The following is a 27166-nucleotide window of genomic DNA, read 5'->3' as shown; positions in this document are numbered from 1 at the left end:
GGTCCCTCCCGGGCTCCCTCCCTCAGGCTCCCACTTCTCTAGTGACACCTGCCCTTGGGTGTCTCTGAGGCATTGGAGAATTGGCACGTTCAGTACAGAACTTCTCAGGCAACTGGGAGATGCCACCACGACGCTGTGAGGACGTGGGGCCTCAGGCGCTCTCATGCGTCACTGGTGGGGGTGCAACACGGCGTGGCATCTCTGGGAGCCAGCGTGGTGGTTCTTTACAAGACGACCATATGGTCCAGCAGGCACACTCCTTAGCGTTCGCCTAAAAGAGCAGAAAGCTGGTTTTTTGGTTTTTTTTTTTAATTTTTATTAATGGCAGTACTGGGGATGGAACCCAGGACCTCGTGCTTGCTGAGCACACGCTCCACCACTGAGCTGCACCCTCCCCTCCTGCTGCTTTAATTATAACCACCAAGCCCTGGAAGCAACCAAGCTGTCTTTCGGGAGGGTCATGGATTAGAGCAATGCGGTCCGGCAGACAGTGGAACGTTGCTCAGTGCTGCAAAGAAAAGAGCTATCAAGTCCTGGAAAGCCACCGAGGAAGCTCACATGCGTATGCTGCCAAGTGAAAGAAGCCAGCCTGAAAAGGCTCCACACTGTGATTCCACCCCCGTCACCTTCCGGAAAAGGCAAACAGGGACACCCTGGGACGACCAGCGGTGGCCGGGGCTGAGGGGCGGGAGCGGGGCAGGCTGGGGCACAGAGGGTGTTCGAGGCAGCGAAGCTGCTCTGTGTGACGCTGACGGTGCACACACGCCTCTGTTTGTCCAAACCCACAGAGCGCACAGCCCCCCGAGTGAACAGTGTTGTGCGTGCTGGGCTTTGGTGACCATGTCGTGTCCAGGTAGGTTCACCAGGCGTACCGGACGCCCCTCTGCTGCGGGGCGGTGACCACGGGGAGGCGGCGCCTGTGTGCTGGTTTCAGGGGAGCTCTGTGTCTCCCGCACAATTCTGCTATGAACCTAAAACTTCTCTAAACATCTTTAAAAAAAAAGAGAGGGGATAAAAACTAAACTCCCAGTTTCGCTCCTATTTTAAACAGTACAGTTAGGTGTCTTTAGTAAACGTGCAGCCGTCTCCACGGTCTAACGCCGGCACGTTCCCATCCCAGTCAGCGTCTGTTCCCACCCGCGGCCCCGCCCGCCACTGAGCTGTGCTCTGTCCGCAGGGGTGTCTTCTCCAGACACTGCGTGTGGAGGGGAGCGCACAGCACACGGCCGTCTGTCTGCTCTGCCGCCGAGCGCGCCGTGTCCAGGGTCCCCCACGCTGCGTTGCTCTGAGCTCCTGGTGACGCCTGTGCGCCGCCGCCTGTCCCTTCACTGCCTGGGCTGTCGCTGCTGCCTGGCTGCTGTGAGCTCCTGAACGTGTGTCAGGTTCGCACTCTCTGGGGGGGTGGGGGGGTTGCTGGATCGTATGGACAGTTTATGCTTCACTTTAGGAACTGCCGAAGTGCCTTCCAGAGCAGCTGCGCCGTTTCCCGTTCTGCTGCTCCCCGTCCCCTCCGCGGGGCGCCCTCTGGCTCCTTGGCTAGAGCGTCCCGAGGGCTGACACGGGGTCGCGGTGCGGGCGCATCCTCCCTGGTGAAGTGTCCGCATGAGTCTTTGGCCCGTTTTTCAGCTAGGTTGTTGTCACGGGGTCACTTTCTGAGCGCTGTTTTTGATGGGCACGCGGTTTTAGTGCTGATGGGGTCTGGCCTGCCCCCTGTGCCTCTGCGGGGGCTTTGTGTCCTGAGGACTCTGCTTCCCCGAGACTGTCGTCCCCCACTTTCTTCCAGAGGCTTTTACGTGGAGATGTGTGGCCCGCGTCGGTTCATTCGGGTGTGTGTTGTAACGGGGGGTCAGGGTCCGTTTGTTCGCACCCAGGTGTCCGCTGGCTGCTGCTCCCGCCACCTTGAGGGTGGATGCGCGTATCGGTCTCAGTCTGGAGTCTCTGCCGTACCTGCATTGGCACCAGGACTGCGTCTTGACAGCGCGAGTCCCCCAGCCTCACTGCTCTTCTTAGAGGCCGTTTGCTTCTCCAGGCCAGCTCCGGGGCCGGTGCCTTCCTCGCTTCCCTGGGACTATCCGGGCCCACTCCCGCCTCAGGACTTCTGCCCGCGTGGCTCTCTGCCTGCGGCGCGCTGTCAGCTCCCGCCCCGGCTCCCCTTGGGCTGCAGACATCGCCTCCTGGCGGGCGCCTCCGCCCCCCCACCCCGCGGCGGCCTCCCCACCCACACCCTTGTCCGCTGTAGCGCAACCACCTCTGCAGCGCTGCCCGTCTGTCCCCTTCACCTCGTTTTCACCCATGTCCCTAGTCGGAATGTAACTTCCACCAGGGCGGGGTTTTTACCTGTCTGTCCAGACCGTGTCCCCCGAGCCTGGGACAGTGCCCGGCACACAGCACGCTCCGACATAACCGACCGGCGTTCCTAAAGCTCCTGGGGCCGCGGCCGCTGCGACCCCACTGCTGCCTGGCAGGGAGGGGTGGCCTCAGAAACCCAGAGGCCTGACGGTCCCACAGCCCCCGTGTCAGCTCCCTGCAGCCGCTGTGACGAGTCGCCACGTGCTGCCGGGCTTGACACATACGGACGTGTCACATGACGGCTCTGGGTGTTGGATCTCACTCAGCTGAAGTCACAGTGTGGAGGGCTGTGTTCCTCCCGGAGGCTTTGGGGAGAATCCGCTTCCTGTTTCTGGCTCCAGGGTGGGAGGGCGTGGGGGCTCCAGAAGCCCTGCGGGCCTCGGGCGAGCACCCAGGGTGACCTCCCGCCTCCCTCACCTTGCCGCGCCGGCGTCTGGATGCTGGCGATGCTGCAAGTTCTTCGTGCTCGGGGGAGAGGTAGGAACGGGGCAGAAGCTGGAGGGAGAAGCATTTCCCTTGGCCAGCCGGGGCTCATAGGGCGCGGCCACAGCAGAGGCGTCTTCTTCTGGGCACAACAGCGTTGGTTGTCAGGCAGAGTCCCACCCCCGCCCCCGGGAGCAGGAGTCAGGAGACCTGGCTCCACCACCAACCGCTGTGTGTCCTCAGGCGAATCACTGGACTTCTCTGAGCCTCCGCTCCATCCTCAGGCAGAGCCTGCACTGCCTGCTGCGCTGGGCCGCAGTGAATTTTGCAGTGGGGACACTGCCTCCACGCAGACCCCTGGGACCGCAGGGCCGCTGTCCGGGCAGAGGGGCTGGGGGGCCTGCCTGTCCTTGACGCTGGGGAGCAGATCAGCCCTGGGAGCCACCCCACTGCCCTCCGGGCCGGGCGAGAGCATCTGGCCCGCTCCTTCCTGCAGGCAGAGCTGAGGCACTTCTCATTCATTCACTCCCCATCCCAGTCCCATCTTCTCCGGAGATGTCCCCCCGGGCTGGCTCTGCTGGGAGCCTGGTGCATGCCCCCCGGGCCCCTCGGGTCGCCTTCCCTGCCTGCGTCCTTCCTCGGCCTCCCTCCTTCCAGAGCCTGCCCTCTCTCCCTCTCTCCAGTCGCTCCGGCAGTTCTGGGGTCCTCTTCCCTCACCTCCTGCTCTGTGAAGTCGTCACATCTCAGATCCAGGCCCTGCTGCACACGCGAGCAGGTGTTAATAGACTGCCGCCTCGCCGAAGGAGGGCAAGGCAGAAGATCTAAAACTCTTGTCTTGCTGAAAGCAGACAGATTGACTCGGAAATGAGTCAGTCGATAAAAGATGAGCTCCGCAAAGGCTTCCTCTCCGAGAGGAGCTCTCCTCCAGGGGGTTAGCCCGCAGCGTGGACAGAGGGCGCCACAGCCCCTGCCCGCCCCTCGTATCCGGAGCCGGAGCTGGAACCACGACGGCCAGCATCCCGGCCCCCCCCATGCCCACGCCACTCTGCTCACCAGAAACCCCTGGCGGCCCACCTGCCCGGGCGTGCGTGGAAGGAAGTTGCCGGAAACCGGTGGTCAGCAGCTGCTCTCCCGTCCCGGCTGAAGCTGTCGTGTGCCTCTGCCCTCTGGGTGGGGCCTGGCTCTGGCATGTGAGCACATATGCGTGTGCGAGTACACACGTGAGCGTGCGAGCACAGCTTCCAGCAGTTTGTTTCTAACTGAGCCTCGGTCTCCCTGTCCATGAAATGGGCATGCGCGAGGGGCCCTCGTAGGGTTGTCACAGGCTCAGACCAGCCGGGGAGTGCAGAGGGAGTTCCGCCTCATCTCTACGGGGCGAGCGCGTCCCAGGTCCTGCTGCCCGGGGAAGCCATAGTCGGTGTGGCCCGGGCCCCCGTCCTGGCAGGGTGTGAGCTTAGCAAGCATTAAATACGTAAATAAGGTCAGAGAGCAGGGAGTTCCGCGGAGACAGCAGACACAGGGCTCCTGAGGGGCCATGCCCGTGCCCTCGGCCTTTCTGACCGAGGTGGGGCCCGGTGTTCAGGGCCGGGTCCTCACAGCGGTGCTGGCGCTGCCGTTTCCCCGGAAGGCCTGGCCCAAATGTCCAGCTTCTCTGCTCCCTGCTGGGTGATGCTGGGCAGGGCACCGGTCCCCTCGGGCCCAGTCCCCACGTCCTGTCCGTCGGTCGGATGGCGGCTGTGAGTTCGGGGGCGCTGGGCCTGGGGCTCGGGCCGCTGCGTGTCTGGTGGGGGAGCCTTCCTGAGGACGCAGTATCACACCAGCGCCTGCCTGTCAGCCGGGACTCCCACCCCGTAATCTGGGGGGCTGTAATTGCCGGTGTCTTTTCAGATCCCTCTGTGCGAGGTGACAGGCTGCTTGCCGGAGTGAGCAGTTAATCACAGAGATGCCCGTTTGAAAGCCGGCACTGCGCGTACCCAGGGCGGGCGTCTGCCAGGCAGCCTGGCGGTGGGCACGCGTGCTGCTCATCTGCATGTAATTCCAGGGCCAGTGTCTCCTCTCTTGTGTAAAACGTGCAATTTCCGGCCCAGCGGGGGAAACACGGGCTTGTGAGGGAGAGACTGTTCCTGGGCCTCTGGCTCTAGGCAGTTTAAGCACAGACGTCCCTCCCGCGGCAGGAGGTTCTGGCTAGTGGACGGTAGGGTCCTGTCCTCCTGCCCCTGCAGCCAGCAGTAGGGGACGGTGGTGCCCTGCAGGGCCCTTTCTTGGAAAGGCCTCCTGCCCAAGTGCCATGCAGGGAGGGGAGCCCGGGACCTTCAGCTGCCAGGCTGGCAGGGCACGTGCGGACCTCAGTGCCTGCCAACCCACCAAGCTTCTCTTCCGGATTCGGGATCTGGGATGGGAAGGTGGCTTCCAGGAGGACCGGCGGGAGCTCGAGAAGGCGTCCCAGAGCTTGATGCCCACAGAAGGCCCCGTCCCCTCCTCCCGCCAGATGGCCAGCCAGGAGCAGGATGCACCCCCAGCCGTAGCCCTGCGGTGCCGGCTCTCGCGATTGCTAATAAAATTGCATAAATATTTGATGCCTAATTATTAAATATTTAAAAATGAAAAACTGAAATAGTTTAGAAGTTACCAAACATGAATAATTCAGCCCTGGGAGCGCGGCCCAGCGCTGGGCCAGAGCACAGCCAGTTCTCAGCGCCTGCTGGGGAGCCCCAGAGTGCTTCCCAACGGGCCGGCTCCTCAGCCGCCCTGGTCCCACGGGCGAACCAGCTTCATCTGAGGCGCGGGCCAGGGTGGCCAGTTCAGAGCCCGTCCCATCCCTGTTCTGAGCTTCGGTCTCCCTGCTGTGGGCCAGACGCTCACCCAGCCTGCTTATGGATGTGCTGAGAAAATGGAAGCCTCGGAGAAAGAGCTTGGCACCGTGCCCCACGGAGCCTTCCAGGCTGTGGAGGAAGGGTTTGGGTGAACACAGGAGCCAGGGAAGCCCAGAGACCAGAGGGCAGAGGGCACAGGGTCAGAGGCACCCAGGCTGCCTCTGTGGCCTGGAGCGGAGCGGGAAGCTGGTGGTCCCTTCCCTCGGAAAGGTGGATGCTGTGCCGCCCGCCCTGGCACCCTGGCCTCCCCCTGCAGCCCCCCTCGCTGGCCAGTCCCCAGGGCCTTCCTTGCTGCCCTTCACGCTGGCGTGCTGGGAGCGGCCCCCACGTGCGCCACGTTGAGAAACAGCCGCCAACTCGGCCTGGCTCTGAGGGCTGCTCCTCCTGGTGGTGACATCTTCGTCCTTTCTGTGGTTTTTCTAAAGTCTGAAATCCTAGCATTGCCTAAGTGTTTTTTATTCACTTTTCAGAAAGAAAAATGACTGTCTTGAGTCCCCAAAGGAAAATTTCAAAAGTTGCTTCCAGCCCCTAAACAGGTCGGAGCAGGAGCACCGGTGGGTGGCCCGTGACGGCTCCGCCCGTGGGGCCGGGTCCTCAGCAGCACGGGCTCCTCTCCTCTGGGCCTCTGGCCAGACCGGCCCCTCCGCCCCTCGCCCCAGCTCCCCCTCGGCATCCGCACACCGGGTGTCCATTCAAGGAGCTGGGGTGGGGGTGCTGGTGGGGGTCAGTCTGGCACCAGCCGCTCTTGGGGATGTCGGCCCACACACACCCTGGGGCCCCGGCTGCCCTGGGCTTTCCTCGGCCACCGTCTCAGGGACAAAAGCCTTTCGGAGCCCCTGTGGTCAGCACGTGCTTTTGTGAGGACCATGGCCGGGCATGGGCGTGGGCAGGAGAAGCAGAGGGGTCAGCCGCACCCCCCCCCCGTCTGCCTTTGCGCCGGAGGGCTGTCCTCCCTGGGCCACAAGGAGGCAGGCCCCGCAGTGGTCTTTCCTCCCCGCCGTGGGCTGGGCTGGTTCCTGGAGGCTCCCGCAGACGAGCCCAGCCCGGCCCTCCGTGCTCACGCTGCTCTCGGGGCCTCAGGGCAAGCACAACCGTGGCTGTCTTAGGCCACGGGTCGTCTTTTTGCCCTAGACTAGCTGTATGTCTCACTCTCTCGGTCCTGGTTGTCCACCTGGCGTGTCCAGTCCCCCTGGGACCCTCCGGCAGAGCCATCGCCCACTCCCAGTGCTTAGGACACGCGGCCCCGTCAGCTGGGCGGCTGCTTCATTTCCTCGGCCGTGCTCCCCTGCGGTCCCTGGCCCCTGCGCCCAGCCCCTCGCTGTCACCCCGGTCCAGCGCTCCGCGACTCCCCTCCCCCCCGAGCACGTGTATCTCTCTGCAGGGCCCCGGGCCCCAGCGCTGTGTCTCCGCCTGGCCGGGCTGTCCTCCAGCAGCTGGGAGCGGCAGGGCGAGCGTGAGAACGTCCCTTGTCAGCTCTCAGACTGGGGCGCGCTCCGGTGGGAGCTGCGGGGCTCTGGCTCCTGCCGCATCTGCGCTATCCAAGCCGGCTCGGCCCGGGGAGGCAGCGTCCCGGCGTCTGGAGGCTTTCCTTGTGGTCTCCTTGGCGTTTTCTCCCGTCCGCGGTCTGCAGGCTCTTTGTATAGAATTTCTGCTAGTTGGAATCTCTTGTTTTTTCTTTGCTGTTGTCCCTGTCTGGTTCTGGTCGCGGTTTCAGCAGGGCCCCTCTGGGACGTGGCTTCTGCTCTCTCTCTCAGCCCCTCCTGGGCGGCCGTCTGCGTGGGTGTAGCTCCGGTTGTGGGGGGACTCTGCTCCGCTCCAGCGAGGGCGGAAGTCGCTGTGCTTAAGGCTTCCTGTTCCTGCAGGTTTCATTCTTGCCCTTTGGTTAGGAATTTCCTGCAGTGTCTGGCGGGGGTGGGGGTGCTGTTCTCGGGGTGTGGGGGGCTGGCGTGGGAGGGAGTGGACAGTTCTTTGGGTTGGGGGCGCTGGCGGTGGGCCTCCCTCTGCTGAGGGGTCGGCGGGGAGCTTAGCTGCCAGGCCCTCTCCCCGCCCCACCACACCTGCCCTGCTGGGCGCAGAGCCACCAGGCGAAGTCACTCTCCCTCTGGTGACTGAGTTCAGGGAGGGGGTGAAGGCCCTGCGGCCCTGCAGACCCCCCCACCGGGTCAGCTGGGCTGGGGGTGGGCGGCTGCAGGTGACTTCTCCCCCAGACCCGCTTCCTCCCGCCCCCTTCCCCGCACAGGTGTGGAGCGCAGTCAGCATCGCATAGGTTGGCTTCTTGGGAAACCGGTGGCTGAAACGGAGGCGGGTGCCATGGCCAGCGGGCTGCCCGGCGCCTCAGTTCTGCCTGCGGGCGTGAGGCTGGCGCCCGGGACAGGAGGGCGTCTTGCAGCGCTGGCCGCAGCTGCACTCTTGGTCTCGTGGCTCAGCCTTGTGTCCCTCCTGTCAGATCTGGTGCCTCCTCCCCAGGGGGCGGGGGCCGAGCAGTGGATACCCCCTCGCTAGACCCTCAGAGCCCCGGCTCCCGCACCTCCCAGCCCTCAGCCCTGCCGTGCTCCCGCTGCTTCCCCGGCCCGGGGCAGTGAGTCCCTGCCCCCCACGCCGGCACCCAGCTGCTCCTCACCGCCTGCCATGTGTCCACCCCCGTCTGCTGCCTCTTCCCCCTCTCCCCGCGGCTGCGGCAGGGGGCAAGAGTGAGCGTGTGTTCCGCTCGCCGTGTCTGGGATTGGGGCACTTGTGTAAGCCTCTGTCAGGTTTTCGGGGGTGTGACGAGGGTTCTGGAGAGGTGGCCATTCACCTTGCGGCCCTCTGGGCTCCTCGAAACTCCCTGGGGACACAGCAACACCTGAAAGACCAGGCCCCGGCCTCCTGAGCTCGCGTCTGCTGGAGGAAGCACCTGCTGGGCAAAGGCTGCCTTAAATATTGTGCCGTGGGAGGACGGCTCCTGCGGAGGAAACCCCGTGCCCCCTGAGAACTCGTGCAGGGACCGGGTCCCCGGCGGTGGCGTCCCAGCAGGGTCTCATCCGCGGTGCTCTCAGCGCCCCGGAACGAGGGTTGGCCCCGCCCTCCCGAGTGTGGGGCCGCGCCAGGCCCACAGCCCTCGGCCCAGAGCAGAGGCCTTCCCACCACTGCCGCCCCGCCCCGCGCCCTTTGGCCTGCAGCCCGACGAGAAGGACGTTGAACGGCTGTGGAGCGGCTCTCTGAGCGAAGCAGGCGCACAGCCGGGCTCTGCCGGGCGGCACACCACCTGCTGGGGCCGGGCAGAGACCACGCAGGGCTCCGGCCTTCGTCCGTCCGTCCACCTGCCTGCCTGCCTCTCGCTGGCTCCACCCGCCCCTCTAGGGAGTCTCCGAGTTCTGGGCTGTGAACTGGGTCTCCAGAGATGCCCGCCCGTAACCGCTTCTTTATCCTGATGGCTCTGCTCCCGGGGTGAAGCGCTCTTGCCAGTCTTTACGTAACGAAGTGCAGTTTATTTTTGCTCCACATCCTTCCCACGGAGCTTCACAGCTGCTTCTGCAGTTCCAGGAGGAGCAGGCGTCGGGGATGGTGGCGGTTGGGGTAGAGGTCAGAGCCGGCGCACGGCCCCTTGGCCATGGCTGGAGGCAGCCAGTGGGCCTGGGCCGGGCACTCCTACCAGGGCAGAGAGCAGACGGCGCTGCCCCTGACCTCCATGTCCGTCCCTCGCCTGCACCCCCGGGCCCGCCCTCCACACTGGGGCTCTGGGCGATCCAGTCCTCTGTTCCCTGATGTCCACTTGTCCACCAGCCTTCCTCCCCGTCCCTTTCCCTCCCCAAGGACTTGCAGAACCCCTGAGGGGAGAGGGGCCCAGGCTGGGGGTGGGGGATCGAGGAGAGAGGGCTTTGGCTCAGAGGGAAGGTGGTCAGCACACTGGAGGGCTGGAGGGCAGGAGAGGGCTGGGCTGCGTCTGGGCCTCTCTGAGTGCTGACCTCCTCCCTCACTGGCGGCACGGGGAGGGGGTGTGGGAGGAGAAGGGAGGGGACAGGAGGGGAGGGGGCCACTTGGCCAGGTCTTCATCCCAAGCATCCGGTGACACCGTCCATGGTGCGCCTGAGTGGCCTGGGACATGCACGGGGCAGTGAGGTCCCCCGGCAGGACCACTTGTCTGCCCTGCTGGCTCTGTCTGCCCACGTGTGGTCATCGCCCCAGGACAGGCCTGTGACCGACCACTGGGCCTGGATGGGACAGCTGTGCTGGTGGGTGAGGGGCGGGGTCACCGCAGACTCCTGGGAGCCCGCTGCGCACAGGCCACCCAGCCCCACCAGAGGACGCGCCCCCGCTCCGGGAAGAGGCTGCGTCAGAGCACGGCCTTTCCCAAGGAGGAGGGCCATCTTTTATTTATTTAATCTAAACTGTCGTGTAAATTATTCATTCGCGTTTATGTAAGCGACTGAGCTACTGGGACCACGGGGTGGTCAAGACACTGACTTTGTCCCAAATCACAGTGATTGGTCACGGTCCCCCCGGACTCACGTCACTGGGTGGGCTGTGTTGGAAGCTGCGCCCCCTTGCCCCACCTGGACAGGGCGGACCAGGGCCCATGCCCTCCCTGCCTCTGGCAGGCCTGTGACCTGGAGGCCGCCGCTCCGCTGAGCCCACATTCCGGCCCGGCCCCATGTGCCAGGAGCGCCTGCGGGGGGGTCCCAGGGCGGCCGGGCAGGTGCGGGGAGCATGCTCCCACGAGCGGCAGGTGGCATGTCCAGCCCGAGGGCGAGGCCCTGCCTGCTTGTGGGCGTCTGGGAGCTGAGTGATGGGCCGCATTTTGATGCCTGACGGCAGAGAGGATGTTTTCTTCTCCAAGGTCAGGCCGCATTTATTACCAGAATTTAATTTTCCCATTGCACATCTGAGATCTTGTAAAGACCATGCAGTCTGACACAGGGGAAGCATCACCACACAGGCCGGTCACTCTCCTGATTTCGTCGTCCGGCTCCTTGACTGATCGGGAGCTCCACGTCTATGTCCCCGACGGACAGGCTCTCAGCTACAGGGAGGGTGTCCCCGGCAGGCAGGGCCGGGTCATGACGGGGGGTCGGGTGTGGGCAGGGCCGAGGCAGGTGGGTGGGCGCCCAGCAGCCCGGGCGCTGCGCAGAGGCTACGGGGAGCAGGGTGGGTGCCCGTTCTTCGTCAGAGCCAGGGCACCTTCCGGAGTGTGTGAGAGGTAGCGAGGCTGTCGGGAGTTTGGCCCTGGGCTCAGAGAGCCCCACCTCTGCCGTGAGCCTGTGGCCAGGGGGCTCAGCACTCATGTCCCTGCTTGTGAAGAGGGGAGGGGCCCCGCACCCCTCACAGCTGTGGGCTGCGGAGCGTGTGGGGCTCGTCGAGCTCCGAGCTCCCGCCTGGGCCCGCCCAGCGCCCGGCCACCAGCCCTGCGGGCCCTGGCTTGAGCCACCTGTCGGCAGGGAGGGGGGCTGCTCCACTGGCTGTCTTTCCCTCAAATGCAGGCTCCCTGTCCCGTCCCCCTCACCTCCTCCAGAAAGCAACCCCGGCTGCCTCCACTCACCCTCTGCTGGCCCTGCCTAGGAGCCGGTGGTTAGCTGGTCCTGGGCCGGCCTGAGGAGGAGGTCATGTCCCCATCACAGAGGGGGTCCAGGGACTCACAGCCCCCAGGGAGGCAGGACTCACACGAGGCTGATGGCTCCAGGCCTGGGGTTTTCACACGACCCCCAGGGCGGCTCCAGACAGACCACGGGGCAGCCCCTGGCCTCGGTGACAACTCGCTAATTAACGGAGAACAAATCAAGGTTTAAGTACTGGGAAGGCGCCGTGGGTGCAGGACTCATGGTGATGGCCGTGTCCTCTGGTGGCTTCAGACAGCTGGTTTCTCCCGGTCAGGCTGTAAACCTGGTGGGGGTGGCAGTTGGGTCCGGTTTGGGGGGGCCCTCAGCTCTGAGATACCCAGCTAGATGGGCTGGGGGTGGGTTCAGGATGGTGGACCCAGGGGGTCTCCCAGACCCTGCCGCCTGTCCTCACCCAGGGATCTGGTCTCCAGGTGGCGAGCAAGGTGGCCCCCGGGCAGCGTGGTGCGTAGTCTCCATGTGAACTGCTCTCGTGGCTCCACCCTCTCCCTGCTCTCCAGAGCTGGCCGTGCCGTGGACGCCAGCCCCAGTGGGGACTTGGCTGCAGGCGGGGAGGTGTCTGTCGAATCACACGTGGGTGCGGTTAGACCCAGGGCTGGAGTCCATGTGCGCCCTGCCCGGGGGAGTGGGGCAAGCCTACACCCGTCGCAGCTGGCCTGTCGCCATGCTGTCCCGTGTCTGTCCTTGTGAGACTGGGCTGGGGACTCACCGCCTCTCCTTCCCCTGCAGAGCTGAGGAAGCAGGTGGAGAGCGCGGAGCTGAAGAACCAGCGGCTGAAGGAGGTCTTCCAGACCAAGATCCAGGAGTTCCGAAAGGTGTGCTACACACTCACAGGCTACCAGGTGGACATCACCACGGAGAACCAGTACCGGCTGAGCTCCATGTACGCCGAGCGCAAGGGTGACTGCCTCATCTTCAAGGTAGGACTGCGGCAACAGGAAGTCCACCGGCACTGCTGACCCCCGGTCTCCCCCAGCGCTGCCCTGCAGCCGGGACTCCTGCGGGAGGCGCCAGCCCCAGGCCCCATCCCGGAGTGGGGCTGCAAGTGTCAGCAGTGCCCCCGGGAGGCTGAGGTACGGGTCAAAGTCAGTGTCGGGCAGGGAGGTGCCCTCAGTGCCGCCAGGCGAGGCAAACAGCTGGACGGTGGCGGGCGGGACGAGGGAGAAGGCGCTGGGCCTGTGCCTCCCAGATGCTGGAGGGGCCGGCTGGAGCCCCAGGCTGGTGGGGGGCTGGGTGGCACCCAGATGGCGTTGGCAGCATACAGTGCAGGGTGGGGCGGGGGCTCCCCGAGGAGGGCCCTCTGAGTCGGAGCAGTGTGTGGCCTGTGCCCTGGTATGCGTATCGAGGCCTAGGGTGGCCTCCCGGCTTCTGGGCTGGGACAGGCACAGGGAGTGAAGCCCTGCAGGTGAGGGTGTGCGTCCCTGTGGCAGAGTCGGGGTTTACCTTCGACCAGGAGGGTCAGGCAGGCTGGTGGCACGAGATGGAAATCTGGGTGAGAAGAGCTGGCCCCTGCGTGCTGGCCGGAGGGCGGCATCACAGCCCGGCTGCCCGAGGCGGGTGCGGCGGGGGGCCGTCTGCCTGCCTCTCTGCCCACGTCTGGAACAGAGAACCAGCTGCCGTGTCTGCTTCTTACAGAAGTGCTGTAGCCAGGGTGACGCCTGTGTTTTCAGCAGAATCCGGCAGTAAAGGGGGTGCCTCTCTCATTTCATCACAATTTCGTGATAAACTCATGGAGCCCACCCGGGGTCTGGAGGGCGCTGGGAGTGGCCGGTGGCAGTGCCCGCCACCGGGTCCCGGGGAGGGCAGGCGCGGGAGGTGGCGGGAAGGGGCTTACAAGGTAGGAGCGGGTGGTCCCCATGGGTTGGTGTCTGGCTCCCGCAGGCTCCTTCTCCCTTCGGTCCCCCCTCCCTGGCAGCCCTTTCCTGCGGTCAGACCAGTGTCCCAACCTGGCCCCTGGTCTCCTGACACTTCACGGCATTTCTTCTCATTTCTCAGACTGCCTGGGTCCCATTTGTCCATTTTCACACTTCCTGAAAGTCTTAAACCTGGGAGTAAGTAAAACACTCAAACACTCAGTGTCTAAATAAACTGTCCCTTTTCTGTAATTCTGTATGATTTTGAATAACTCAGGGCCAGTGACAGGTGTTTAACGTGTTGTAGAAACCCCATGCGTGTTTTCTTTGCATTAGGAAAACAAGGATGCGCGGTTCTTACTGACGGTCACTGACGTGTGGTTCATCGCACCAGCGTCGCAAATCATGAAGCATAGTTTTCACTGGGTTCTGCACGTTCGTTAGCTGGAACGATTAATCTTACAAAAGCAAAACCTTGGGGAAGGAGTCCAGCGTAGTTAGTGTCTATGGATTATTGAAAACCCAAAGGAAGAGTGCAGTCGCTCGTAGTGCAGCCCTGGGACACAGCCGCTCCAGCGTTCTGCTGCGTTTCCCCGCACGTCCTGCGGGCGGGCGCGTGTAGGCGCGCGTGTTTGCATTCACAGAGTCGAGAGCAGCTCAGGCTTCCGCCGCCTGTACCGTCACACGTCCTTCTAAAATCACCGTCTCTGTGGAGACAGGACAGACAGGTGATCTCCGCCGTCTGCCTGCCAGGGCTCGGCTGAGCCACGGCTGCCCGCCCGCCAGCTCCAGGCCTGGTGGATGCAGTGTGAGCGGAGATGGGGCGGGAGCCAAAGAGGAGGTGGGTAGGCTGGGCGAGGACCAGCGACCTGCAGACAGGCACCGCCTTCCCGAGACCTGGCATGGCCTGGCCCACAGCAGCTCTGACCCCGTGACCTTGGCCGGCTCACTGGACTCTGGGGCTCTGGGCCCTCACCCCAACCTTGGGGGCTCAGAAGGGCTTCCCCTGGGAGCCGAGCTGCCCACGCGGTGTCGTGGCCCCCCCACCCAAGGCCGGCCCACAGGTTTGTGTGGCAGTGGGTCAGGCTGGGGGAGGGTCGCCATCGACAGCAGCCTCCTGGCCTCTGCAGTTTATTTCTTTTCTTTTCTCAGAGGCAAGTTTTCAGGCAGGAAGGGGCTGAAGGCAGAGTTGGAAGCAGCCCTGAGCGGCGCGAGGGTGGGTGGGGGCCGGCCGTGGCCCTGTCGGAGGGAGCTGCCCGCGGGCGGCTGAGGGGAGACCGGAGCTCCAGCTCAGCTCCTCCCCGCAGGCCTGGCCTCCTTCCCACCCACTCCCCCAGGGAGGTGGGTCCAGGCCCTCAGCGTGGGGGGAGGTTCTTCCCGCGCGGGCCTGCCGAGCTGTGCAGAAGCTCCGCACAGACAGGCCGCGTTTTCGGCCTTGCCCCCCCCCCCCCCGTACTGTCCTACGTCCCTGGGCTTCCCAGGAACTTTCCTCCCCTCCATGTCCTGCAGCCCCGCCAGAGAGAGGAGACCGGCGCAGCTCCAGACAGCGGCGCCTGGTGGGCAGTGGGTCGTGTTGGGCTCCCCTCCTCCCTGCTCAGCCTTCCTTGGGCTGGCATAACCCAGGCCCCCAGGACGGGGCTCGGCGGCAGCACGACATGGGACACACAATCTAGAATCAGACGCCGCGCACTTGAGGCTGCGTTTCCAGATCTGTGAACTAGGGATGCACTGGCGTCCAGCTGCAGGGGCGGGTGTGTGTCCCTTGTAACCCTGGGAGCACACGGGGTATGCTCCCTGCGGATGTCTGGGACCCAAGCCCATGAGGCTCCCACTGCGGTGAGGGCTGTTGTCTTTGTGTCCCTCCCTGGGGCCATGGGCACACGCCTTCACCCACAGGACCGGTCTGTGGGGGTGTCTGGCTCGTGTGAGCCCCCAACCCCAGCTCTGCCGTCCGCTGTGCTGAGCTGCAGCTCTGAGCCCGTCTCTGGCCCCTGCTGACCACTGGTATTCAGGCGGGCGCCCTCTCTGTCCAGTGCCCAGATTTGTAACTGGAATAGACGTGCCGCTGTGTCGAGAGGTCCCCCCAGGCCTGAGCACCTTCCTGAAGTCTCATCGCCCGTGTCGCAGACACCAGCCTGGAGAGGCCCCAGCACTGCCCTGCTCTCTGGGACACTGATGGGGCCCTGGGCCGGAGTCCATAGAGGCTGTGGGGCTGGGACGGGGGGTGGCGGTAGCACCTGCCCCACACACCTGCCCCGGAGCCCACCGCGCATGTGTGGGCGTGGAGGGGAGGCGGGGGCAGAGCTGCGTCCCTGGGCCCTCCACACGGGGTGTCTTTGTTGGAACTAATGGACCAGTGCTTCTGCGTTGTTATTAACCGTGAAATCTGTGGTTCACGCCGTGTGGTGCACGGTTCTGTGGGTTTTGACAAATTGGAGCTGTCGTGTCCTGCAGGAGAGCGGCACGGGCTGAACCCCCTGTGCTCCCGCCTTGCCTGGCAGCCCCGGCCTTTCACCAGCCCCGGGCCCCCTTCCCTGGATGCTGTGGCGCCACACGTCTGCAGCCTCTCGGATCGGCCTCTTCCACTTAGTAATTTACATGCGTCTTTTCTTGACTGGATAGTTCATTTCTCTTTTGCCCTGAGCAATGTTCTGTTTCCTGAGTGGCCCACTGAAGCGCATCTCGGTTGCTTCAGGTCTCAGCGATTAGGACTAAAGCTGCTGTTAACAGCTTTGAAAACTTCTTCCGCCGCTCAAGTTTGTAGCCTCACCTTAGCCCGCAGGCCACTCGGCAGCAGGCGTGGAGCTGGAATCGGCCTGTGTCCCCAGCAAGCCGCGCCGCCCACACCGCTTCTCTCCCCAGTGCTGCTTCCTTCCGCTTGTGCCCCGCAGCCTGACTCAGGGCCGGCCTCCCTGAGGAGCAGAAGCCGTCCTGGTTTCCTGTACCTTCCCAGCCTGGCCCCAGCGAGAGTCTGTCTGAAGGACCAGGCCACTCCCAGTGCCTGGGCAGGAGCTGGTCCTGTGAGAGCCCGACCCCAGGCCCAGGGTGGGCGGCAGGTTCCCAAGAGCCCAGGAGCGGCAGAGGCGTCAGGAGCCGGGGGCACCAGGCCGGAGAGCCGGCCCCCAGTGGGCTCCTGCTCACAGCTGCTGTGCGCTGTCCTGGGCGGTGCGTCTGCTTCTGAGGCTGACCATGCCACCACCCGGTCCCCGGCCACTCTGCGTCTCTTGTGGCCTGGAGTGGGCAGTGGGGTGGCCATCCGCAGGACGTGGGAGTGTCTACTGGGTGGTGGTGACTGTTGGGACGTTGCTGCAAAGACGGCCCCTGTCAGGTTGTGGGAAGGCCCTGGGCTTGGGGCCAGAGCTACCAAGGTGTGACTGTCCCCTGCCTCCTCTGAGCCGTGGGACCTTCACGTGGCTCCACTGCTGTGAGCCTCAGTTCTGTCCGTGTGCTGCCGGGGTCCCCAGCGCCCGTACATGTATGTGTGCCCGGTCTGCCTCCGGCTGGTCATGCTCAGCTCAGTGCACCTCCGGGGCTCCCCACGGGCACCTGCTCCTGAGAAATCGGGATACCAGGTGGGGAGCAGTGGGGTGAGGTCCCCACGTGGGACGGGGTGCTGTGCAGCCTGCGAGGGGTCCCACGTGGTGTCTCCAAGGCTGCGAAGTGCAGGTGTCAGGAAGGCAGCTGGGAGATTCCGAGCTGTCCTCCTGCCCGTGGAGGACCGGGTCTCCCCTAGGCCTCGCGACAGCCCCATCGTGTCGCACCCGGAGCTTCCCCCGCTTAGACAGACGGCAGAGCCATGGGAGGGTCACGTTCCCTCGTCCCGCCTTCTGGAATCTTTTCCCACCCTACAGGGCCCCGGGAGGTGCTGGACTGCAGAGGGCGGTCCTGGGCTCCCGCATACCTGAGGTTCTGGCCCCTCATTGCTCCTTCCAGCACATCCCTGCTTTGGGGCCTGGGGACCAGCAGGGCAGGGCCTGGCCTGAGGTCGTCTAGTTGTCGGGGGGCAGAGGCCCAGGCTGAGGTCCCCGGGTGTGCCCGGCTTGCCTGTGGCCCTGCTGCCTGCCTGGAATGGGCTTGGCGTGCAGGCGCCCATGCGTGTCCCCTGCTCCCCTCCCAGGTGGGCCCTGCCACAGGCCTGGCTGTCCACTGGGACATCCAGACATGGGCTGAGCTCTGCTGCCTGTGGGTGCGAGTCTCCAGCTGCCTGCTCTTTCCTTAAAGCAGCCTGTGAACACGCAGAGCCCTGGGCCCCCTGCTCCCCCACCGAGCGCTCACCACTCAGGGCAGGCCCCCCCCACCATCCTGGCTTCCAGGCCCCACTCCGTTGTGGGCCCCACACTGGCACCAGGTGCCCCGTTAAACCCCTGCTCTCAGGCGTCCTGCCTGATGGACACAGGCCACCAGCCTCCTGCACTAGCTGGACAGGGAGGTCACAACCGAGAAGGCTGCCCACTGCAGAGGTGGCTTCAGGAGGAACCGTGGGGCAGCGGAGGCAGAAAGGGCTGTGGGAGGGGCCCTTTCAGGGGTGCTCTGCCCTACACCCCAGTGCCTCCCTGGAGAGAGCTGCCCGGTCCCCAGGGGTGGAGCTGGGCAGGACCGCGGGCGAGGCCTCGTCAGCTCGAGCCATGGTAGGTGGTGTCTGTGTGGCCCTGGTGCCCAAGGCCTTGTCCTGCTGGCACAGGGCTGAGCCCAGCAGCTGTGGCACGAGGGGCGCCTGCCGGTTTCCACGGCAACAGTGCTCGGCAGGAGCGGGCGGGCTCGGAGGAGCAGGGGCATCCTTCAGAAACAGCCCCGGGCGCGAGCTTCTGGGGCGCTGACCGCGGCTTCTCGCCTTGCGCTCCCGGCTCTGGGTTGGAACTGGAGGGCCTGTGTTCAGCTTATTTCCCCTTCCTGCACAGTGGAGAGTCGGGACCGAGGCTCCGTGGGGGCGACCTGAGAGCAGAGGGCCTGAGGCAGGGATGCTGTGGGGCCGACCAGCCGGGGCCGGGCAGCAGGCAGGGAGGAGGCAGCCCCTCGTGGAGCTGGTGGAGGACCGGCCCCCAGGGCCGCGTCCTTGGTAGGCAGCTTCCTGGAAGTGTCACACACACACTGGGGTCTTCATGTCAGGAGATGGGCTGGTCTGAAGCCAGGACCACCCCTCACTAAGGCGGGGGCCGGGAGGTCCCTCCCCCCTCCATCCTGCCGTCTGTTCTGAGACCCTGGTGTGGGGTCCACAGCGTGACGGAGGTCAGGAGTTGGGAGAAGTGACCGATGAGGGTGGCCCCGTCGTGTGCACGTGAGCTGAGATGACCCCCACAAGGAGACGGGAGGAGGGCGGGTCCGCAGGCACCCGTGTCCCCACAGCGGCTGCTCAACCCCGTGGGACCCGCAGCAAGTGGGAGGCCCGGCGCTGGCCACTCTCTGACATGCTCTTGGCTCTGGTGGCGTCTTGGAATTGAGCAGAGTTCCAGCGTGATGGGGCCGAGAAGCAGGCGGGTGAGGGTGACTTCCGGGCACACGGTGGCGGCGGCTTGCGGGGCTCCAGGCAGGTGAGTGGGCTGGATGGGCCTGCTCCGCCTGGTGGCTGCTGGCAGGTCCGTTCACTGAGGACGGCGAGTCCCTTGGCTCTCCTGCCAGCCCACTAGCCCCACCCCAAGGTGGACATGGCCAGCTGGGTCAAGCCAGCCCTGGGTTTAAGTCCCAGCTCCGCTTTGGTAGAGCCTAGGGTGCAGTGCAGGTGAGCAGGTGCCGTCGTGCGTGCGGGGGAGAGCTGACGGGCTCCACCTGGGAGGCCCGGCCCCGCCGCGCGGCCTTTCTCCTTGGCTTCCCCCCAACAGGCAGGCGGGGCCGTTCACAGGCTCGTGTATAAAGAAGCCGACTTGGGGGGCCTTCCAGTCTCCTGCTGGAACAGTGAGGTCTAGGCCGACACTTTAATTTGAATTTACCTTTTCTGGGTCCCCGGAATGCCAGATGGAGCTGCTCTGAATGCATGCTCACATCAGAACCTCTCACTTCCTCCGCCAGGCAGGCCCTGGCATTGCAGCATCTCTGAGTGTCTGAGGAGTGATGCAGAGTGTGCCCTGGCCCTGGTCCCAGCTGCGCAGACACACCTGCCTCCCGGGACGAGGCTGAGAGGCCGGGCATGTGTTTATCCAGAGGACACCACGGCCAGAGCCGCTGCTTCCTGTGTCTGCTGGGCCCTTCTGCGAGGAGGGTTGGCTCGTGTGAGGGGTCTGGAGGTAGGGTTGGCTGGCTGGGGGCCCCAGGACCCGGCCCTCAGCTCATGGTAAGGAGAGACTTGCCGACACTGGGATGAAAATTCACAAAGATGGGGAAAGAACCGGCCAGCATGGTGTAGAGTGAGTGGTGGTCACTGGAGGTGTTTGGCAGGAGGCTGAAGACTTCTTGGCAGTAATGAGTGAAACCACGATTGGACCATGTGGCAGGCTCTTCCCAAGAAAATGAACAATCTCCTTCCAGAGGTCGGAGGGGCCCCGGCAATGTGAGGCAACACAGTGCAGTGGGAAGAGCTGGTTTCAATTCCAGCATCTTGTGCAAAGGCCCTGCGGTCATGGAGGCATGGGCATCCTGAGAGCTGAAGCAAGGCCATGGAGCTGAACGCCAGGACTGGGGAGGAGCCAGGTCTGAGGGAAGGCTGGGGAGGGCCTGGCCTGGAAGGCTAGGGCGGTGTTGGCTCTTCATCCTGAGAGCAGTGTGGACTTTTAAGGGGTTTTTAAGAAAAGAGAGTTGAGGGCTTAATTTGTCCTTTGGAAGTGCTGAACAGAAGTGAATTTGGGGAGGTGGTGAGTGGGGCATGCAGTCCGTGAGCCTCACCCTGGCCCCACATTTACAGCTGCAAACCCTCTTCAAAACCTTCCTCGTGGCGGGGCTGAGGTGGGGGTGGGCAGTGCATGTGGGGGTGTGTTCACGGAGCACCAGGCGCAGGCAGGCCCAGGCCCTGCTGGGGGTGCCCGAGGGCCCTGAGTGGCCCTCGCCGCCCCCTCCCTTCCCTGTCGGCCAGATCCAGGCCGGCAGGCGTTTGCGGCTTCCCAGTTGTTAAAAGTAACTGGAGAAAACCCATCAGAGCGTCGGTGTGTAGGAAGTGGGGTCCCTGGGTGGAGGTCACAGGCCTCCCTCCTCCTCAGAAGTGGCGAGGCCCTGGGGGCAGGGGATGAGGGAACACACCTCACAGGCCGTGTTGCTTCCTCTCAGTTCTGCAAATGCTGTCGGGATTCTTCTGGGAGTGTGGCCGTAACGCAGGCCCAGAAACACAGGCGGCTCCAGCTGGGACTCCAGGCCAGGGACCTGGCTGTAGGCGTGGGAACAGGACGCCCTCCCCTGCTCCCACCTGGCAGAGGCTCCCAGCTCGGGGCTGTGACTGCCGCGGGCGCCTCCCTGCCCCCGACCCCCACGCCCTGGGCCGCCGAGCGCAGCAGTGCTGGTGAACCCTAACTCGTGTCAGGCAGGTGGGGCAACACCTGCTTGGTGGCCTGTGTTCTGAGAGCTGAGTGACCGGGCCTCACCTGCCGCCCTGCTGTGTCCCTGACCCCCACCCCTGGTGTCAGCAGGTCAGCGCGTCCTGCTTGCCTCACCCAGGCCTGGCCCTGGAGCCCCTCAGCACGCCCCTCGGAGGGCCCCTGTGGGATGGGCTGCGCGGTCCTCACCCACCTCTTTCCCTGCCCTGCCTGCCTTCCCGGGCGGAAGCTTCTGGAGGGTGGAGACTGCCCTCATGTCCCTGAGTGCACTCTGTTCCTGGTAGGGCGTGGTCCAGGCCTCAGCTAGCACTGGGTGCTCGGAAAAGCCTTAAAACAAAAGCTAGGATTCCTTCGGGCCAGGGGTCCCTGGGAGGCAGGGAGCCTGGGGACCTGCTGCACCGGCCCCAGGACATCCATGCTCACACGCCCGGGCCTGGCTCCTGGCCCAGCCAAGGCCCATGTCTGAGGGGCAGCCCCACCTCACCCGGAGTTTGGCTCCAAGGACCCTCGTACTAGCTGCTTCCCTGGTCACAGGGCCACCTGGTTCAGGCACCATCGGCCTGGAGAGGGCCTGCCAGTCCACAGGCGCCTCTGCCAGCCCATGTGGACCCTGGGCTGGCGCCTTCCATTGCAGGGCTGGACCGCGGTCCCCAGGCCTAGGGAGTCACTAGAGGCCTTGTCCAGCTCACGGAGCTACCAGGACCCCCAGCGCGGGACCGTCTGCTCTTCCCGGGGGCCGGGGCCCCAACGTGCAGGCAGCAGCCCGGGCCCAGCACGTCGGGAGGAGGGCTGAGTGCGGGGGCAGCGGCTCGTCGGCCGCGGCGGCCCTGGGTGTGGGAATCCGAGTCTCAGAGGCGGCCTGTCCTGATTAACTGTGCAAACTTAATTAGTTCACATCAAAGTTTGTGGAAGGCGTTCCTCCGGGAGCTTGTGTGAACAGCCTCTGGTTACCAAGACCCCCGGCTGCGGCAGCGGCGGTGCTCACACCGAGCCCCGCCCTCAGGCTCGCAGTCCCCCCTGCGCCGTAGAGGCTCATGCTCCTGTCCGGCCCCCGCTCCGGCTGCTGCTGTCAGGGGTGTTAAAGCAGTTCTTCCCAGGGAGCCCGAGGGGAGTGTGGGGGTGGAGCGGGCAGGCGTCCTGAGGCCTTGCCGGCCTACGGCCTCCGGCCTCCGGCCAGGGGGCGCAGCTGTGGTCCGAGGGGCAGGACGCCGTGCGGGGCCCCCGGGGGGAGCTAGGGTCCCAGAGGGACGCCCGGGACCCTGGGACGACGCGCTCTGACTCTGACCCCGGACCACTGTCTGGAGGGGGGGCTGCTGGCTCCGTGGAGGGGAGTCTCCCATTTACGCCACGCTCGCCCCCCACGGGCCAGCCGTGGTCAGCAGGGGCCGTGGGCCATGGTGGGGAGGCCCTCCCTCAAGCCTGGCTGGTCACGCCCCTGCCCTTGGCCTCACAGAGGAGCCCGTCCCCCCAGCGCAGCGAGCCCCGGCCTCTGACCCCCGTTTGGCAGACGGGAAGCAGGTGCGCCGTCACCGGCGGAGGGACCGCATCAGGGCCCCTGGTCTGGGTCTCAGGTGGGCTCTGTCTTCCACGAGGTCCTGCTTGTGGTTGTCGGTGCCTGTCCCACCTCTCGCCCTGCAACCCTGCAACATGGGGCCTGTGAACACGGTTTACAGGGCACAGACACCCACCAAGGAGGGGCAGAGACCCCCTGGCAGATCCACCACGCAGCCATCCGTCCTCACAGGACCCACCGGGGTCCAGGGGCTCATTGAAGGAGGCGGCCTGTGTCACAGCTGCCCAGCCTTGCCCGTGTCGTGCCCGAGCAGCGCGGGCGCCCTGGACCCCGGCTGCGGCTGTGCTGTAAAGCTGCACTTGCAGTACGGCCGGGGGGTTTGGCTGGCCCCTGTTCTAGGATGGGGCTGGGGGTCTGCTTGCCAGGTGACCACAGCCACTTCCCAAGCTAAGGAGTCATTTCATGTGGTCTTTGAGAAGATAGTCAGGTGCCCAGGGCCCACCCAGAGCCTGACACCCAGGGTCAGGACCACCGCGGCCCCTGCAGCCCCCTCCCCTCATCTTCGGGCCTCCAGAGTCCTTCCTGGGGTCCTGGCTCCAGCCCCGCATCTGGGCTCCACCAGGGCTGAGCTGCTCAGGCCTCCTCGTGGTCCTTCTCTCCCTGCGGCCCCGGGGGCCTGAACCAGCCCATCCAAGTGCACAGTCCTGCGGGGTCGTCGGGGAGCAGGTTGGCAGAGTGGGCGAGATCACAGCCGGGACAGGGACCCAGGAGGGGCCCAGGAGGGGCCAGTCTCTCCAGGCCTGAGTCTCTCATCTGTGAACTGGGAAGGGGACACACTTGTCCGGGTCTGGCCAGGCAGCGGTGAGGAGGCTGGAGGAGGGTGGCCAGGCGCCTGCTCCGCCCACACCTGGCACAGGGGAAGAAGCGCTGCTTCTGGGCCTCCGTGTGCTGGGGCTGAGCCCTGAGTTGTCCTCTTGCCTGGAGGACCTGCCCAGGACAGGGGAGGGCTCCACAGGGCCGGTGACACCCAGCTCTGGCCCCCAAGCCGGCCAGCCCATCCCCCAAACTGGCAGCAGCCACGCGGAGGCTGGGGTTGGAGCTCGGCACAGCGCGGCCACTGGCTGCCCTCACCTTTGTTGCTCCAGGTGGGCTCTGCTCTCCCCCTCCCCGCCTCCTGCTGGCACCCATGGTGGTAACAGTGGTAACGCTCTGGCAGGCATCGCCAGGCTGGCCGGGCTCTGGGTGCCTTGACTCCTCCTCCAGCCGCCTTTCCTCCACGGTGGGGGAGTGTGGGGACTGCCGCCGGTGCCGGGCGCTCCCTGTTGCAGCACGAGGGAAACGTGTCCCCATCCCTGCGTCTGTTCACCCAGGATGCGCACTGCCTGGTGCTGGTGTGGCCTCTGGCTCGGCCCCTCAGATGCAGACGAGGGCTCGGTGCCACTGTTTGGTTTCTGTTGAGTCGTTTTCATGATGGCTCTGTTTGTAGCGAGCATGTTTGTCTCCACGTTACAGCAGTGATGGAAAGCTTCCTTGCAAGCCCAGTCTGTCTCAGTTGATGACAACAGTTGATTTAAAGAGAGACATTAAGTAAACGACAGACCTGGCAGGCGGTGTCCACAGACGACGGCCACTCAGAAACCTGAGAGGCTGGTGCAGTGGCTCCCCAGGAGGCCTGCGACGTGGCTCGCCTCGTTTGTCGCCCAGATAAGCTTTCTGACGTTCGGGAAGGTGAGGAAACTCACAGCCGGGGGGTGGCCTGGCCAGGGCCTGTGCCCCTGCAGGTGCAGAGCCCCGGGGCAGGACACGCAGCCCCTGGCCGTAGGGCCGCAGGGTCGCAGGGTCCCCGCCGAGCTCCCTCCGACAGTGGGGGTGAGGGGCGGGGCGGGGGCTGCATCCTGAACGTACTTTGAGTCCAGGGCAGTGGTCCTCCCCCAGAGATGGGCTAGCCTGCAGGGGCACTTGGCGGTGTCAGGAAGCGGTTTGGGTTGTGGCAGTGGGGGCAGAGCAGCTGGCGTCGAGTGGGTGGAGGCCAGGGACGCTGCCACGTTCTGCCGTGTCTAGGACAGCTCCCCCACCAGCAGGTGGTCTCCCAGACATCCGGACACTGAGGTCGAGCGGCCCTGCCCTGGGGCTCTGGCGACTCCAGGGGATTCCGGGCGACTGGCAGGATGATTCACAGAAGGCACAGCCACCAAGTCGGGCCTCGAGGGCTGGGGGGCTCGGTGGGGGGCCAGTGCACACAGAGGCAGGGACACTAGAGTGAGGCGTGGCACCTCTGTCCAGGGCCTGTGTCCAGGGCTGTCAGAGCTACAGGGAGGGAAGGGGGCCTGCTTGTCGCCCCGGGGGTGGTGGGGGAACTGAGGGGGTTGGCGGCCCGCCCACTGTGATGGGCCTGCCCTGAGCGCATGCCTGGCTGACCGAGCATGAGGCTCTGTGGGCGTGTTTCTCACCTGCCCACCCAGCGAGCTTTGAGGGCACTGTCCCTGTTCCACACGAGGGGACAGAGGCTCAGAGGGCTTGGGGCCAGGCTGCGGCCTTGGGGAGCGCATCATCCCATCCCTGCACACGCCCCGCAGCGCCCGAATCCTATGCCTGAGCTCCCAGAGGTGACACCTGGGCCGCCAGGCCATCGCCACACACGAGTCTGTCGCTTCTGAATCCCACCACACCTGCCACAGGGAGGGCCTGGAACCTCAGGGCGCCACACTCAGACCGCCCGGAGCCGCCCTAAGTCGGCTGGTGGGTGAGCCCAGGTCCCCTGGAGGCTGGCGCCGGGGGGGGGGGGGGAGGCTGCAGGGACAGATCCCCGCGACCTCCCCCTTCAGTGGGAAGTGGGGCTGTGGTGGCACAGCCGGGTGCCCAGGGGCCGGCGCGCGTGATCCAGGACCCCCGCTGTTCACGATGGAAGCACCGGCTGTGATTTTCCCGGCTCTCAGCCTGACCCCGTGGTGAGGAAAATCAAGTTGAAATTAAATCAAATTTCAAATGTTAAACCGACCAATTAAAAAAAAGCAATCACATAGGAACATGCATTTTTCAAAACACCGTTGTTTACTCTCATAATTAACGTGTGCAAGGGAGGAGGTGGGGGCTCTGCCAGGCATCCAGGTCCAGCACAGACATGCCCCGGCTCCTGCCCGGTGAGGGGCAGGAGGAGGGAGCCTGGCCCCAGACCGAGGCCTGCAGGTCCCGGACTCCCCTGCATCCCTGGACTGACTGGCTGGAAGGCAGGGCTGGCCAGGGTCGGTGCGGGGTGCTGAGCGAGCTCCTCTGACCAGGCGTCAGTGTCCTGGGACGGGGTGTCCCCTGGCCTCGTCACCCACCCCGCAGCGCATCCTCTGTCCCCTGCACTCCCTTCCCACTCTTCCTCCTGGTGGCTGGGCCTCTGCCTCCCCTTCCCTCCCGGGCAGCATCCAGGCAGGCAGAGGCCCAGGTGGCACCCAGCGGCGTGGCCCATCCTGCTCACGTGGGGAGCCTGTTTGAGACCCGGCATTTGTGCAGGATAGGGTGTGTCCATTGGCCAGGGCTCAGCCCCTCCAGGCACGCAGGGCGTGGTGCCCACCGTCCTGGGCTGCCCCCCCCAGGGGGTGTCCCGAGGGCCGCCGCACGCCTGTCCCCTCAGTTGTCTCGTCCGGTATGGAGACTTGTTAAGCGACTCGAGGAGGTGAAGGCAGAACCCTGGCACCGCTGATGCTGGAGAAGTCGTGGCCGCTGGGACCTTGTTGGAGAAGGGAGTCCCCGGGGGTCCTGGGGCCCAGCTGCCCTGTGCACTTGCCCAGGGGTTGCCGGGAGCTCTCCACAGGGGAGGGTGCTCCTTTGCACACTCGGGAGGTGCTTGTTGGAGACACGTGGGCGAGGGGGTAGGGTGGTGACTGGAAGCAGGGGCAGGACATCTGAGCAGTGGGTCCCCTGGCCACCCTGGGAGAGGACAGCGGGGTTGGGGACAAGTCCTCGTTGCTCCAGAGACAGATCATCCTGGGTCTCGCGTGCCCACAGGGCAAGGAGATGGTCCTCAGCTTGTCAGCCAGGCCCTGATGGTGTCCTGCAGGCGCAGGGGAGGGTGGGTCTCAGCCTCACCCCCTCTGCCTGCCGGGTGCCGAAGCAGGGCAGCGGGCCTTTTCTGGGTGTTGCCTGGCGTCGCTGCTCACCGTGGTTCCCTCTGGTGATTTCCGCTGAGAGAACGCCACACCCTTTGGGGGAGGGGTGTGGGCAGGGCAGGCCCCTCCAGCCGGCCTGGCCTTGGCCCGGGCCGCCTGCCTCTGGAGGCGCCTCAGGAACAGGTTCTGTGCGGACCTGCAGGGTCTGGGACCTGCCCGTGGGCCGTGCCGTTGGGCAGGAGTTAGAGCTTGTCCGTGTCTCCATCCCGTCGTATCTGCTGTGAAGAGTTGAGGTGCCCGGAGCGGGAGCCCCCAGAGCCTCCTTATTAACATGCCGCTGCGCACGGAGGTGCCCACGGAGCTGTGGCTGGCAGAGGGCGGGGCCCCGCGGGGCGGGATGGTGGGCAGCGCACCCTCTGACCCTGGGCAGTCAGGGCCCCCTCCTGTGGGCGCAGAACCACCTCGCAGGGCCGCCCCTCCTCAGAGGTGTCGAGCCGTGAGAACGTGGAGGCCTGAGTGGGCACGGAGGGGCTGTGTGGCTTCCCGCTGATAAGGGACCAAGGCCTCTGCCGGCCAGCGGACCAGGTGGATGAATGGGCTGGTGCGCAGGAACTGAGCTGGTAATTACACTTGACCACTAGTGCCATCCATCGTGGACAGTGGCAGCTCGCCCCGTGGGAGCCAGTGAGGAAGGCCGGGAAAGGCCGTTTGTCACCCTGATGAATTAGGGGTTGGGCTTGGGGCCAGCGCTGGGCAGACTTTCCCAGGTGGCCAAGCCAGGAACCCAGGGCAGCCACACCTCCCTACTCAGCCACAATGCAGGAGGCAGGCCAGCCCAGGGCTCTGCACCGGTCCCCGCCTGGCCGCCGCAGTTGGCCTGGATGGCAGGGACCCAGGACCTCAGGAAGAAGGAGACCCTCTCTGCTTGGCCAGAAATACTGGGGCCCCAGAGCCCCTGGGCGCCTGCCACATGCTCCCCACTGGATCCCGTGGGAGCCCACGACACACAGAGC

The 27166-nt window shown here is 65.2% G+C and overlaps 1 protein-coding gene across 7 annotated transcripts in view; it reads left to right on the top strand.

Moving 5' to 3' along the window:
• The window catches only part of MAD1L1 (mitotic arrest deficient 1 like 1), a 271894-nt gene that overhangs the window by 223840 nt on the left and 20888 nt on the right, over positions 1-27166 (top strand). For all 7 annotated transcript variants that reach the window (XM_032459892.1, XM_032459889.1, XM_032459890.1 and 4 more), the window contains one exon: positions 11966-12156. In XM_032459892.1, the coding sequence (XP_032315783.1) occupies positions 11966-12156 (191 nt within the window). The remainder of the gene's footprint in view (positions 1-11965; positions 12157-27166) is intronic.

The sequence above is a fragment of the Camelus ferus genome, chromosome 18 (assembly GCF_009834535.1).
Source record: "Camelus ferus isolate YT-003-E chromosome 18, BCGSAC_Cfer_1.0, whole genome shotgun sequence".
NCBI lineage: Eukaryota > Metazoa > Chordata > Mammalia > Artiodactyla > Camelidae > Camelus > Camelus ferus.
This window is presented reverse-complemented; position numbering and strand designations above follow the sequence as displayed.